Source organism: Delphinus delphis, chromosome 9 (genome assembly GCF_949987515.2).
Source record: "Delphinus delphis chromosome 9, mDelDel1.2, whole genome shotgun sequence".
Lineage (NCBI taxonomy): Eukaryota > Metazoa > Chordata > Mammalia > Artiodactyla > Delphinidae > Delphinus > Delphinus delphis.
Window position 1 is genome coordinate 51,518,035 of NC_082691.1, and position 14,542 is coordinate 51,532,576.

The 14,542-nt window shown below is 39.1% G+C and overlaps 1 protein-coding gene across 3 annotated transcripts in view; it reads left to right on the forward strand.

Moving 5' to 3' along the window:
* The window catches only part of CDK6 (cyclin dependent kinase 6), a 232,631-nt gene extending 222,431 nt beyond the window's left edge, over positions 1-10,200 (forward strand). For all 3 annotated transcript variants that reach the window (XM_060020528.1, XM_060020529.1, XM_060020527.1), the window contains exon 8: positions 299-10,200. In XM_060020528.1, coding sequence (XP_059876511.1) covers positions 299-445 — 147 coding nt within the window. In that variant the 3' untranslated portion in view covers positions 446-10,200. The remainder of the gene's footprint in view (positions 1-298) is intronic.
* Positions 10,201-14,542: the final 4,342 nt, after the last annotated feature.

Consider the following 14,542-nt stretch of genomic DNA (forward strand, 5'->3'; position numbering starts at 1 on the left):
AGTTATGTGCATGCTGTAATAATAATATGATAGGGTTGGAGAGAAATCCTGGGTGGGTAACAGTCCACAGGCAACCCAGAAGGTGTTGCCTTTTCCTGAGCAGACATATATGAGTACTGTCTACATTGTATTTAGTGTCCCTTGAAGTAGATATTCATTCTCATTTATAGACACATGTAATACGGGGCAGTGAGTAGATACATAATTATGTGTGGCAATGAATAGACGCATAACTATGTAAGCACATTATTTAAATGGATATGTTTTATGTCAATCTGTTATTTTTTCTCTATCACAGAAGTGCTTGACATTTAATCCAGCCAAAAGAATATCGGCCTACAGTGCCCTGTCTCACCCATACTTCCAGGACCTGGAGAGGTGCAAGGAAAACCTGGATGCCCACCTGCCGCCCAGCCAGAACAGCTCAGAAATGAATACAGCCTGAGCTGCCTTGAGCTGATCATCCGGAGAACCTCCTTGGTAGCTGATGGGTCCCCTGAGTAAGCCCTGCAGAGCTGCTGAGGATCACTGGCTGGAGACCTTCTAGCTGCCATCTTCTGGATGGGCTCTGCTTCTCTGAGGAAACAGCCTCGTTTACTGTTTTGAAATCAATGCAAGAGTGATTGCAGCTTTATGTTCATTCGTTTGTTTGTTTGTCTGTTTGTTTTAAGAACCTGGAAAAATTCCAGAAGAGAAGCTGCTGACCAATTGTGCTGCCATTTCATTTTTCTGATCTTGAATGCTGCCAGTGTGAAGTGAGCAATCCAGACACAGCTGAGTTATGATGTAATCTCTCTGCAGGTGCTGGAGCCTGATTTGGTACTTTTGAGTGAGTGTGTGTGCGTGTGCATGTGTGTGCGTGTGTGTGTGTGTGTGTGTGTGTGTGATTCTTGATCTCTTAAAAAGTGTTACTTTCTGTAAACAACAAGAATAATGGAATTTTAAAGGCTCAAAGTGACCGCTAAATAACAGGTGTCTGTTGACTAAAGGTGATTCACCAAAATGGGCTTCTCAGATTTAAAGTTGAGCCTATGTCCTTAGCATTTCTTTTCTGGCCCAAAGCAGTAAATTTGCTAATAGTAAAAGGTCCACTATCTAGGTGAAGTTTTATACACACAGCAAAAAGAAAAAAAAAAATTCTACTATCTTTTAAGAAACCTGTTTTTTGAAGCACAAATTCTATTTACTTTTCAAAAAGCTCATTTACTCCTTGTAATTTTAACCTGTATAATGTGCTTTATTGTTTCTTTTGAAAAATACCTGTAAGCTTTTTCCTAACTTGCTATAGATTTAGGGAGTGTACCTCAACTAGGTAAAATCGTCAAAAAATAATAGAGAAAGCCTTTATTTCCTGGTTTGGAATTTATTTTCTTTGTGGGTTTTGTTGTTATTTTGTTTTGGTTTTGATTTTAGGAATTTGTCAGAAACTGTTTCCTGTTTGGGTTTGGAGGATAGTTCTCTCTGACTAGAGACAGGAATGGCATTTAAGTTTTCCCCCACCTATTACACTGTACTTTTTCTACCGTGCACTGCCTCATTTGCAAAGTATCCATCTTATCTATCCGCCAGCGCATCTAGTATGTATTACTACCCTTACATAATTAATAACAGATTGCTTAAGCTGTTCTCATGCACCTCCTACTTTCTTTCTTTCAATGAACCTTTCATAAATAGTTTGATTCAGATTTATGGCTTATGGCTCCAATTCCACAATCCTAACAGAGTCCCATATGTTCTCCCTCTACTGCAATCTTCCTGCCTGGCATTTGGCATTCACGGTTGTTACCTAGGCAATGAGTAGAAGACTGGTTCTTCTCAATCACCAGCAAGTAGACTGCTTTAAAGTGTAACTTAGTGTTTTACAGCTTTATAGAATATATTGTCAGTGTAGTATCTGAGGGAATGTCCTTAACTATTTTTTAGAAATATATATTTACTCTATAAAATTACCTATTCTCCGTCGCCAGGCTGTGCTTGTTTCTAGTGCCTTATGCACATGCCCGCTCTCTGCAGAGCCAGCCTGACCTGGGCATTGTGAACAGCTTTACTTTTCCTCTTGCCATTTTCTCTACAGTACTTTATATTCCATACCATCTCTGCCTTCTGTGTGGTTAGTGCTCAGTCGGCTCTAGTAACCAGAAGACACAGAGATGAAGTATCTTTTGGTAAGTTTAGCTAATTTCGCTTCCTGATTCATGTTTCACGAGCATGCAACAGTTAGACTGTGTTTAGAGTTAGGGTTTTCAAAGAATGGACATTGCTTCCCTCAGAAGAAAACGTGCCAGATGATGTTTATGCACAATCAGGCCTTTCTGAGTTCTCCACAGCTTAATATTGTATACAACTATCTTTATATATATATATATATATATATATATATATATATATATATACACACATATATATAGTTTAACATTGTTCTAATTCAGTAACTTCAAGAGCAGGAAAATTTTTCTAAAGCAAGATGTGATGAGAAGATGGGCCATAAGAATGTTTTATACTTTCTTCCTTGTGACAACATCGATTATATTTTGTCATCTCTGTAAATGCTTGAGATATAATGAATCCAGAGCATTCAGGTCAAGCGTACTTGCGGTCCCCCTGGATAAATGAGTTCTGCCTTTCCTTCGATCGGGGGTCAGAACACAAAGACCAGGGGCCTAGAAGTTGAATTTTAAAACTCACTGAACTAATCCGTCATGAGCTTTTCAGTTAGTATCCATGGTTAGAGTGAACATAACTTGGGTTTTTGCTTTTGCAAAAGTTTTTCATAAGTTCACTCAAGAAAAATGCAGCTGTTCTAAACTGGAATTTTTCAGCATTCTTCAGCATTTTAAACATGTAGAGAGTTCAACTTTTATTTCTAACATATGCTCCTGATTCGTTTCTTGGTAGTGTTTATAAAGAAAACTTAAAGCACAAACATTTTGACATTAGATACTTGCCAGATTCCCCTCTGAGAGGCAGAAGGAGAGGGCTTTTCAGCCTCTCTGAACTTGTTAAAGAGTCTGTCCCCAGCTCTTCCATCCGGGTGGTGGTTGCACTTGAGTGATTACTCTCATTTTATGTCTTTTACATCCGCCTCACCACTTCTGAAATCCAGATCCCACACAAGCACCCTTTGCCATTAGGGCACTTTGAAGCACAGAGCAGAATACAAGCTTACTGAATACAGCTTATTCTTCTGCTACATATGGTTTCAAACATGTTTGCCAAAAGCTAGGCAGTGGTTAGCTGAAAAGGTCATACTGCCCCAGGGCTATACTGAAGCAGCTTATAGCAAGTAAGAAACAGGATGACAGACTTGAACTCACATTTGAATTTCTTACTAGGACTGGGGCAAGAATATGCCTGATAGTTTCTATATGATATTTAGTTCTAGTGGCCCAAGCTCTGGGAACTGCTGTGCTGGGGTGGAGTTGTAACAACCTGCATTTAAAGAGTCCATTTAGGCATCATAAGCTATCACGTGGCAAAGCTAGTAAGGCCCTAACCTTATAACCTTAAAAACACAATCCCTGAGAGCTTGTCAGAACCCAGTGTGTTGGAGCCTCCCACTTTGTCTCTCCTTTGAAGTAGATGGGAACTCAAGGAGCAAAGAACCTGTTTCCGAAGAAAGCTCCAGGCCATTTCTGCCCTCTGTGTTCTCATGATTTTCTCTCAGGAAACACACTTTGAATGGCAGAATTTTCATTTTGCCCCAGGTGACATACTAAAAATAGTTCAAAATATTCACCTAAGACCAGAATCTCAGCCTTTTAGTTTTAGGTGAAAATGAAAATTTTGGAATGCACAGGATGTTAATATCTTAAATAAAACATGTACCTTTTCTTTTGTTTGTTTTTTGTTTCGGTACGCGGGCCTCTCACTGTTGTGGCCTCTCCCGTTGCGGAGCACAGGCTCCGGACGCGCAGGCTCAGCGGCCATGGCTCACGGGCCCAGCCGCTCTGCGGCATGTGGGATCTTCCCGGACCGGGGCACGAACCCGTATCTCTTGCATCGGCAGGCGGACTCGCAACCACTGCGCCACCAGGGAAGCCCAAACATGTACATTTTAATAGAGAAACTTATGGTCTGACTCCAGAATGTGATACTCTCCATCCTGATGGAAAAAACAAATATTACCAAACTTTTGAATCTTAAATCATGTATTTAAATTACGTTTTTAACTAACTATAGCTGCTTCTCTTAAAAGTGGTACCTGTAAAAGTCAGTAATGGTAATTCTCATTTCTTAATGGAAATTAAATCATGTAAGCTTCCTAATATCATAAACATTAAAATTCTTCTCTCTAAAGAATTACTTCTTTTTTTAAGTGACAACTTTACTGTAATTTTTATGATAAGCACATGAGAGTATCTCACATTTTCCAAAAACAGGCCTGTGTTGCACAGGTGGGTCTAGGAAAGAATAATGTTGAAAGTTAGTAAGCCACTGTAATTACTTGTGTTAGTACAGTTTCTTGGAAAGAAAATATTGAAATATGATAAATTCCTAGATATTGATAGAATTCAAAAGAATGCATAAAGACAAAATGATGTCTTTATAAAAAATAAAGATGTGATTTCTAAATCTTTAAAAACCATGAGACACTAGGCAATGGACAGAGGAAATTCTGGAGAAAATGAAAGTATTCAAAGAAGGATAGTTTCAAAGTTATGTATATTTTGAAGGGTATATATTTTATTAACATGTATTGCAAGAATTTATATTCAAGTCACCTGGCAACTATGAACTTAATATGGGCAAAAACAAATTTTATGGAAAAGTCACTCCAAACAGTTACCATTTCAAAGGTTGAGCTAATCATACTAAACCATCCCTATTCCTTCCTCATTTCATGGAAGGAAGCAGCCATGTGAAGCTACACTTGTTATGCAAGCCTAAAAATGTTTGTTGTAAAAAAAAAATAAATTTTTTAAAGGTGTGTTTCCTATGTCACCAGGATTTTTGAAAACTTGTGAAACCCAAACCATTCATCATGTGCATTCAGTACATTCAGATGTATGATTAGGAAGATAATTACATGTTCCTTCCCCACAGTGGAAAAACTTCTCAAGGCTACCAAAAACCTGTCAAGCAGTGTAAGTCCTCAGATAATTAGTAGTGGTGTTTTCCTCAAAAGCATAAGAAAATAGCATTTTCATTTTTTATCAATGCAATTTTCAACCTGGTTTTGTTACATATCTATATCTCAAGCATTTCTAACTTGTACTTTTTCAGAAAATAAACCAAAAATATTCCTTTGGCCTTTTCCATCTTCTGACCTTTGTTAACAACAAAAAAAGGGAGAAAGAGGAGGGGTCTGATTTTTACATGTTTTTCGCGATTAGTTGTATGTTTTCTTTAATGAAGTGCAAACCAGCTTTTCAAAATGTTTTCTATTTCTTAGCATTCCCAGGGAGTTAATTTAGATAAATGAATGGACTTCCATCAACATATTTATGTTTCCTTGATACTGGTGCTCTGGCCTTGAAGAAGAAAACAAGACTCTCCTGAAAATAAATACAGGTTTTTTCCAAGCATCTGTTTAAATACTATTACAGCAATTTGAACTTAATATGGTAGGAAAGGGAGGCGGATTTTCTTTGAAATGTCTGTTTTAAAATTCACACTGTCCTAAGGGGTGAACTTTCTTGTTTTATTCTAGTATATTCCACAAGGTGGCACTTTGAAGCAGGGTGTGGAATCTGAGCAAGGCTTCTACCTTTATTTTTCTGCACACATTTAACTCTTGCCTAGCGCTTGTTTTTCAGGATGATTAATAATCTTCACAGTGTTCTGTAACTCAGATATTTTAGTTGTTAGCTAAGTTCTGAACAATTGTCTGCAAGTAAATTGTTCTTGAGGATGAATAATACACCTATTTTGATTATTTTAGTGTATAAAGAGAGCCTAGTCATTCATTTGGTCATGAAACATTTTTTGAGGTAACTAATTACCTCACTTTTCTAGGTGCAAAGTTACAAAGATGGACATGCTTATTACTCAAAAGGCAACACTCATCTGTGAAGAGGATAGTTTTGTTAGGAGTGTAAAACTCCTACAGAGGTCCTAGGCAAAATGCCCATAGCCCCTGTCACCTGCTTTCACATTCCCTACCATGGTGGCTGTTAGGCGATTAAATTTAAAAATACTAATTTAAAAAATCAGATGCAGAAACTAAGTAACGCATCAGTTACTATATAGACAAAACTATTATTTCAAAGAATTGCTATGCTGAAACAGAGCCCTAAAATACTAAAAGACCTGGTAATTTTTACACTTGTATAGTCACAAGTGTAAATTCACAAGAAATTGTAATTTTTTTAAATTTTCAGTAAGCATATGAGCTAATAACTTAGTATATCTACATAAGTGTTTGATTTCTCCGCTTGCGAAGTTCTTTGGCAACTTATTATAAATATATATGTACATACACTTTTTTCATACACTTTTGTTTTAATTCACAGATCTGCTCAGAGACCCATTATCTGCCACATGATTTTAGCTAATTTTAGAAGTCATTTTCTTTAACAGTGTCACTGAAATTTAGGAGGAAGGAAATTGTGTTATTTTTTCAGAATTTCCTTAGCACAACCCAACGGAAGGCAGTTTATTCCTTCTGAGTGGCAGAAACTCCCTAGTGCCTGCTTCACTTTCCTCCGGAGTAGCCAGCGGGCAAGTCTCAGTAATTCATACTGAATCAAAATACCGCACACACTGGGGGCTGTCAAATCTTCGGCCTCATCCCTCTGCTTAAAATTCCACTGAAGTATTTAGATTCCAGTTTAAGCCCCTAAGTGGAAGGCCGAATTCAAACCTCGAGTTTGTTATCAGTTGGGCCAGTCTGAACTCTTATCTGCGCGCGTTCAAAGTTTCCCTCCCACCGAAAGCCTTTCGGGTGCGTTGCGCCGTCGCCCCGCCCCTTTGGCAGTAGAGTGGCAGTGGGCGGAGCTGGCTGGGACCCGCCCGCCGCTCACCTGTTAGTGCCTGAAATGATGTACAGACCCGGCGGGATACTGTCCGAGGTCCATGTGCCCTGCTGCTGTCTCAGAGGCATCTGTTCTGCAATCTTAGGAAGTAAAATATCCCTAGAAGCAAACAGGTGTCATCTGTGCGTAAATAAGTACAACACAATTCTCCGAGAGTTCGGGTATAAAGAGATGCTGCTCTGTATGAAGCTATCTACCAGGCATCTCTCAAGCTCTAAGCTCAGATTTTTTTTTTTTTTAAGAGAAGATGTATAATTACAGGAAAGATTTTTTATTTTTTTATTTTCTATCATTCTACATATATGATGGCAAAAGATATGCCTGGAAAAGTTTTGTTTGGAAAATTTGTTTATTTTCTGCTTCATCCTCAGTTGGCAAAAGCTCCTAACTCTTTACTTCCTAATTTCTTTCTCTTTTTTTCTTTGTCAAGTAGTTAAAGGTATGTGAGCAAATTATCTCATGTGGGAGGGAGACTTTCCTGTTTAGAGGAACCTTTTGTGTGAATTGTTTTGTCAAACAAGTAACCCCTTCTCTATTTAAGGAGTTTGGACTGTCAAATGTAGGTTTTCTTAAAGGGGACACATAACTGTACATAACTCTATAAAGAATTATGACTATAGCACTAATCAGCAAGCATAAAGCCACAAGTTATATCATTTCTAACTCCCTGTGGTTTCTAGCCAAATCCGTTGAAGTGCTTAGGTTACAGTCCTGAAGAGACCTTTCGTACCCTTACTTGAAAGTTTCTAATATTAAGTTTTATGAAATGCAATAATGTGTATTAGCTAGCAATATTTCTGTGATCACCAGCAACTCCAAATTTGACCTTGAAGTCTCTGGATAATGAAAATAGATCCCAGCAGTAATACACTTCTTGAACACCCCCCCACCAAGTGTATTATGTATCTTTCTTATTTTGATCCTGTGTTTGCAACAAATGTATACGGGAATATTTTAGTTCCTTACTTTGTATTCATTTATTTTCCTATGACCAGTAATAAATATACTAGTTAGTACATGGAATCAGTAGCATCAGCTACTCCTAGGATCAGCACTTAACAAGGTGGGAAATTTCTATTTCAAGTTGTTCTGCATTTGCATAAATTATTTCTATTATTGTTCATGTATATTATTTATTTCTCAATCACACTAGTCCTGTGAAAGTGCAACAGAAGGCAGACCACATTAGGATTTGCATTAAATGCTCATTATCATGGTCTTGATGGAACTAAGAAAATTAAAATTAGACTAAGCCCCCAAATAGCTGCATGCATTTTAATATGATTAGTAGAATTTAAGTCTAGAGAGATAGTGTTTTTATGTCTAGGTGTTTTATCATTATGTAAAGGAATTAAAGCAAAGGACTTTGTAGTTGTTCTTTTGTCAAGTATGCATATACTATAGTGTGAAATACAGCAAAACTTAAAACTGCAGGTAGCAAAGCATCAAATACTGCCTTAATTTAGGAACTCTGCCAGGTGGCCCTCAGAATAGATGCCAGGCAGAGACAGGTGCCTGGGTGGCGCCTCCTCTTATCTGGCCTGGAAAAGAAGCTTCCCCCACACCATCTAGTACCCTTGTAGGTGGTGTGTCCTGTAGTGGGAACAGGTAGCACTGTTGAAAGGAGAGCAGTGTGAGAGGTTTCTGTAGAAGCAGACCTGTCAGCGTGTGCCTTGAGGCTTCCAGAACATGCCAGGTGGAGAAGTCCAAGTTTCCATGCTTCAAGCAACTTGGTTTTGTAGAGAAGCAATCCAGTCTGGTAAGTAAAACAAGGATTGCGTATACAGTAGTCAACAGTGGGGTTTTAACAACAGTCCCCAACACCTCAAAAGCTTGTTGCATTTCTGGTATTTTAAATTTTGATCTGAAGGTTAAATGGCAAGTGTGTTGTAGAAAAGAGCAGTATGTGGCAAGAAAAGCACAATGTCAGTTCCCGTAGAGTGCAGATTAGAACCAGAGGGTTTTATAGGCTTATCATTTCTGAGATGTGTAAAAGCACGTTTTCACTGTAAAATGTATTAATGTTTCTGCATTCCTATAGGGCCTAGTTAAAACTTTATTCTAGATTTCAGCAAGGGTGTCACAGCCAGTGAGCTATTTTTTTTGCTTTTTTTTTTTACTTATTTTTATAGTAGAAGATATTTTAAAAGTAGAAGAAAATCTTAATTTGGACATTCGACTTGTTGGTTTCTGTGTTTGAAATCACGGTTCTGGAGATGTAGAGATTGTGCATGTGCATGGCAGATACTAATCTAGGCTGTGTGAACCAGCCCAGGATAACTGATACTCCGCCAGCCTCTGCATCCTTTCCTCCTTTCCTCTGAAGTGCTCTCTGCCCCCTTTCTGGACTGTCCACGTGCTGCTCTCCATCCTCCTCTGCTGTACTTTGGGGTCAGGGACATGATGAGAGATGCTTTAGGCATCCCAGGTATGCCTGTCCAGGCTTGGCCACCACCCCTACTTGACCTCTGGCTGGCCACAGTCATGAAGAGAAGGTTCCTGGTGCTGAGCACAGTGCATGGTCAAGACACCAATCACAAATGCCCTCTAGCATCTTCGTATATGTCTTGATTTTTAAACCAAGTCGTGCTACAGAGCATTCTGTTTTGGCTGTGGTGCAAAGAAAAAGACTAACCAAGAATATAAACCACATTCCAGGCTGCTGTTTTCTATCCATCTACAGGCTATACTTTTACTGTATTTCTTCATACTTGAAATTCATTCTGCTATTTTAATATCAGGGTACAGACTTATAAGGGTGCATGTTCCTTAAAGGTGCAAAATTACTCTCATTCCGTTTGCTTATATTGCTACAGAATGCTCTGTTTTGGTGCTTTGGGTTCAGCAGGTCAAAGAAGCAGTGTGGAAATTGACTGCCTGGAACACAGTCTTACAAGAATGCTGGCAGATGGCTTGGTGTTAGATATTGCTTCTGCTTTTTTCTCTGTACACAAGATTGAGAGTTACCACACTGGTCTGTCAGGTTCACCTGGGTATCCTTCCTCACAGGGTCCATAAACCCTGTGCTCTCCCCAAGTGTGGGTGTGATGCCGCTCTCTGAAAGCAGGGATCTTCCTACATATCCAGATCTTTTACCCCTCAAAGAAAAATGACCTCGTGTGCAGACAGGAGGAAAATGGGAAGAGCCGTCTCACTCTAGCGACCATCCATGTAGAAAGCCCTCCTGAGGCCAAAAAAAAAAAGAAAGAAAAGGAAAAAAAAGAAAGCTGACCTGTAAAGTTACCCTCCTCCTAGGGTCCTGAGCTGAGTGATCTTGCTTCCTTACTTATAGGTAGATGAAAATATAGGTCAGTTTACCTAGGCTCTTCCCACCTGAAGAGAAAAATAGAAAAGTAGGTATTTGTGTCACGTGAAATATGTAATCCAAGGACCATCAAAACTTACATTAAATACCCCATTGCTAGCAATCAGTTTTACGAATTAGCTCAAGTAAGTGATGCTTGATGACCTGGGGTTTCCGAGGGCAGAGGTAGCTCTTCTAGCATGCACCTTACTCTTAAGACTTGTTTGGAGAGGGAGAACTACCAGTGGTGACTGTGACAATGGAAAAGGTAACATGTCAGAAAATTCAGAGGGTTATAGGTCAAGAATCCTTTGGAAACTGGATGTCTTACTGGGTGCTAGGATGCAAATTTAGGTGTTTATTGTCAGATAATGGAATTCATTGTTTTTTAAGAATTGGTGTTGAAATGTCATTGTCCAGTTCATTGTTTTCACTTATGCACAAGCTAAATTGAAGCAAAAAGAGAAAATGGTTTGTGTATTTGTCATACCTTTTGTACTTCTTACAATAAAACTGTTGGTAGCAAATAAAAATAATAAAAACAGCAATTTTAACCTGCTTTCTTGGAGATGAATTACTATTCTAGCTATTTTTCTTTTTACTTTAATGTAAAATAAATGTAACTGCAGTGAGTAAAGTAACGTCTAATTCAATAGCAAGTTTTAGCAGAATATGTTTCAAATTCTTGTTTTAAGAGACTCCTTTTCAGGCTTCAGATGTTTAAAAAAAGTAGCAGCTCATTGAACTCAAAAGTTCCATAATAAGTACTTAGTAAGCTCTTAATAGTTGACTGTGGTAAACACTGAAGACCCAAAACATGAATAAGGCACAGGCAGTCCTTTCTGAAGCTTACAGACTGAGACTGTGAAAAAGGTTTGTGTAACCAATTGCCGATAACCTGGGAAGGAAGAGAGATTTCACATTGGAAATGATGCTTGAATGGATTCAAAAACAAAAGTTAATGCTGGCCAGTCACAGAAGGAGAAACACTTTGTGTGTGCAATGGTCTGCAATTATGAAATAGCAGACAGGAAAGGGCAGGAAGATTGGTGAGGCCACACCTGGGGCAGTGGTTTCCAACATTTGGATCATAACCTATAGAAAGAAATATAATCCAACAGCGTGGCTGGTGCACACAGATACACATGGAGACATATATCAGAAACTTATTTTCCACAAAATGATGCTGTGCGCCCCACACGTTTTCTTTTTTTATTTTATTATCCTCCACACTTTGAAAATACTGGTGGCAAGCCACGAAATTCATTTCACAACCCCACCAACAGGCCATGACTTAATGTTTTAAAACAATTAGTAAGGGGCAGAGGGGTGGTGAAGGAGGAGGTGAGGTCCAGAAGTGCTTAATATACCATATAAAGGAGTTTGGAGCCACTGAAGGATTTGAAAGAGAGAGATCATTTCTGTTAAATGTGTGCCTATTTTTGTTCGACTTATATACTAGACGAGAGTGACAGACGAAGTAGCTCCTGAGGTGCTACAGGCAAACCAAAAGTGGGACTGTAGTTGCTGTTGGATATTTATATTCCCATCTTTGTGTACAGTATCAGGTATTTTAACATTAGTCCTCCAGAATTCCTTGGGAGCTCTCATTAGCACTTGCCTTAATTTTTTTTTAACAGGCCCCAAATTGCATCTAAATTTGTAAAATCTACACAGAATATTCAGAAGGGATGATACAGAGAGTCAGGAATTTGATCTTCATTAAGTAAGTGAAAGTTTGTAGTTTATTAAGAGGTCAGTCATGACTACCTGTTTCTACAAACCACAGGTATTTACAGCCAGGTTTGGCAGGACCATTTTTTTCAAAGTGGTTTATCAAAGACCTTAAGCTAGTTAGTTATCTCTAGTTATCTCTGCTATACTCACTTAGAACCTCAGTCCATTGAAAGCCCAGTAGGCCTTTGCCACTGATTTTGCCCTCTGGAGTGTGAGCCCAGTTTGCACCTCCCTGTTCTCTAGCAAAGAAATCCTTGTGGATGGTGATGGTCATATTTGTTCCGCATATGCCATTTTTCTGGACATAGCAGATGAAACAACCAAAGCATCCCGTGGGATGTGGAGCCAAGCAAATGACTGTGTGTTGCTCTCGTACACATCTGGAGCTGCTACTGCCTGTACATTCCGAGCTGCGCGTGGCCACATTTCTAGATTCCAGAGATACAGCAGTGAACAAGATAAATAAGGTGCTTGATCTCATGGAGCTAACATTTTAGTGGGGGAGACAGAAAATAAAAAAGTGTATAAGTACATTATGCTTAATGCTATAAAGGGAATACACAGGTCTTAAAATAGAAAGTACTTGGAAAATGGTGGTCAGGAAAGGCTCCATGAAAGCTTTGAGTTGAGGCATAAATTAGCATGAGACTGAGGAAGCCAGGCGATGTGCTGAGGGTAGAAGAACTGAAAGCCTCACTAGAGTGGATTCAATAAAGAATTGGTAAGTGAATATGGGAAATGCCCAACATGAAGTGAGAGGTACGAAGTGTAAAGTAAAAGGTGTGAGGGGTAAAGTGTGACCGGGTACTGGATTGAGCCCAAACAGACTTTGATAGGTTCAACATACTTTCTTCCCAAGATCAAGAACAAGGCAAAGACGTCAGCTTTCACCACTTCTGTTCAACATTGTGCTAGGGTAATAGGCAAGAAAACAAAAGGCATAGAGATTGGAAAGAAAGCAAAGCTGTCCTTATTCACAGACAACACGAGAGTCTCTGTAGAAACTCCTGAAGAATACCCAAAAAAGCTACTAGAACAAACACATTTTGCAAGGCCAGAGGATACAAGGGCAATATATATTTTTAAATGTATTTCTATATACTTTAAAATTGCAAACCCACATTTAAAAACCAATTACGGTAGCAGCAAAAAATGAAGTCATCCTGGATTCAGGTGGGCCCTAAATCCAATGACTGTTAAGAGGAGAGGGCACATGGAGATGCACACAGAGAAGACAGATACGTAAAGACAGAGGCAGTGATTGGAATTATGTTGCCACAAGTCAAGTAATGCCTGGAGTCGTCAGACGCTAAAAGAAGCAAGGAGGGGACTTCCCTGGCGGTCTAGTGGTTAAGACTTCGCCTTCCCATGCAGGAGCTGTGGGTTCCATCCTGGTTGGGGAGCTAAGATCCCACATGCCTCACAGCCAAAAAACCAAAACATAAAACAGAAGCCGTATTGTAACAAATCCAATAAAGACTTTAAAAAAAAAAATCCACATCCCCCCCCCCCAAAAATCTTAAAGTAAGGAGGAATTCTTCCCTAGAGCCTTCACAGGGATCATGGCCCTACTGACACCTCGATTTCATACTTCTTGCCTCCAGAGCTGCAAAAAAATAAACTCCTCTTCTTAAGCCACCCAGTCTCTGGTACTTTGTTGTGGCAGCCCTAGCAAACTAATACAGTAATTCAATGTGGAAAGGACAATCTTTTCAACAAATGGCTCTGGAAAAATTGGATATCCATATAGGTAAAAAAATGAACCATGACCCTTACTTCACACCATGAAAAAAATTCAAAATGGGTCATGGACCTAAACATAAGAACTAAAAGTACAAAACTTGCTGAAGAAAAATAAGAAAAAGATCTTCGTGACTTTGGGTTAATATCTGTAAAGTTCCTGGAATATTAAAAACACTATCAATAAGCCATGAAAACAAACTTCCTCTTGTGCATACAGAAAAGCCTGTCTGGTCAGAGAATCCCCAGCTTAAGTCAGGGGTGATGGAGGAGGAGGGGGAGAATTGAAAGCATGGAGGCCCAACTTATAGTAAAAAGCAAAGTGGGTTACTAAGGAGAATGAACTTTCAGTGCAGAATAGAACCACCAATGGCTGCATTTGAGAGAGTCTGGGAAAGTTCTGAGAGATAAAATGGGAGTTGGCGTCATCTGTTGTGCGATGCAGCATGAGAAAGGGAGGGAGAGACAAATTGGGAAAGATGATTTTAAGGAGTTCTCATATGTTTGAGTATAAGCCCATTTTGCCATTTTCTAAGAGCCTAGAAAAGACCCAAATCGATTTTCAATGACTTTCTAATGATGTTGCACTGAGATGGGTCCAGCTTTATCCAGATCTATTAATTCTAAATAAATGTAATGACACCTTCTCTGAAGCCCAGACCACCTCCCTTGAAGTTTTAGTATTGTACTGCCATTATTATGACATGCCATGTGGTAAAGTTGACCCTGTGTATATCTATCTCCCCTACCAGATTACAAACATGCCCTTTGAAGGTGGCACTTGTGT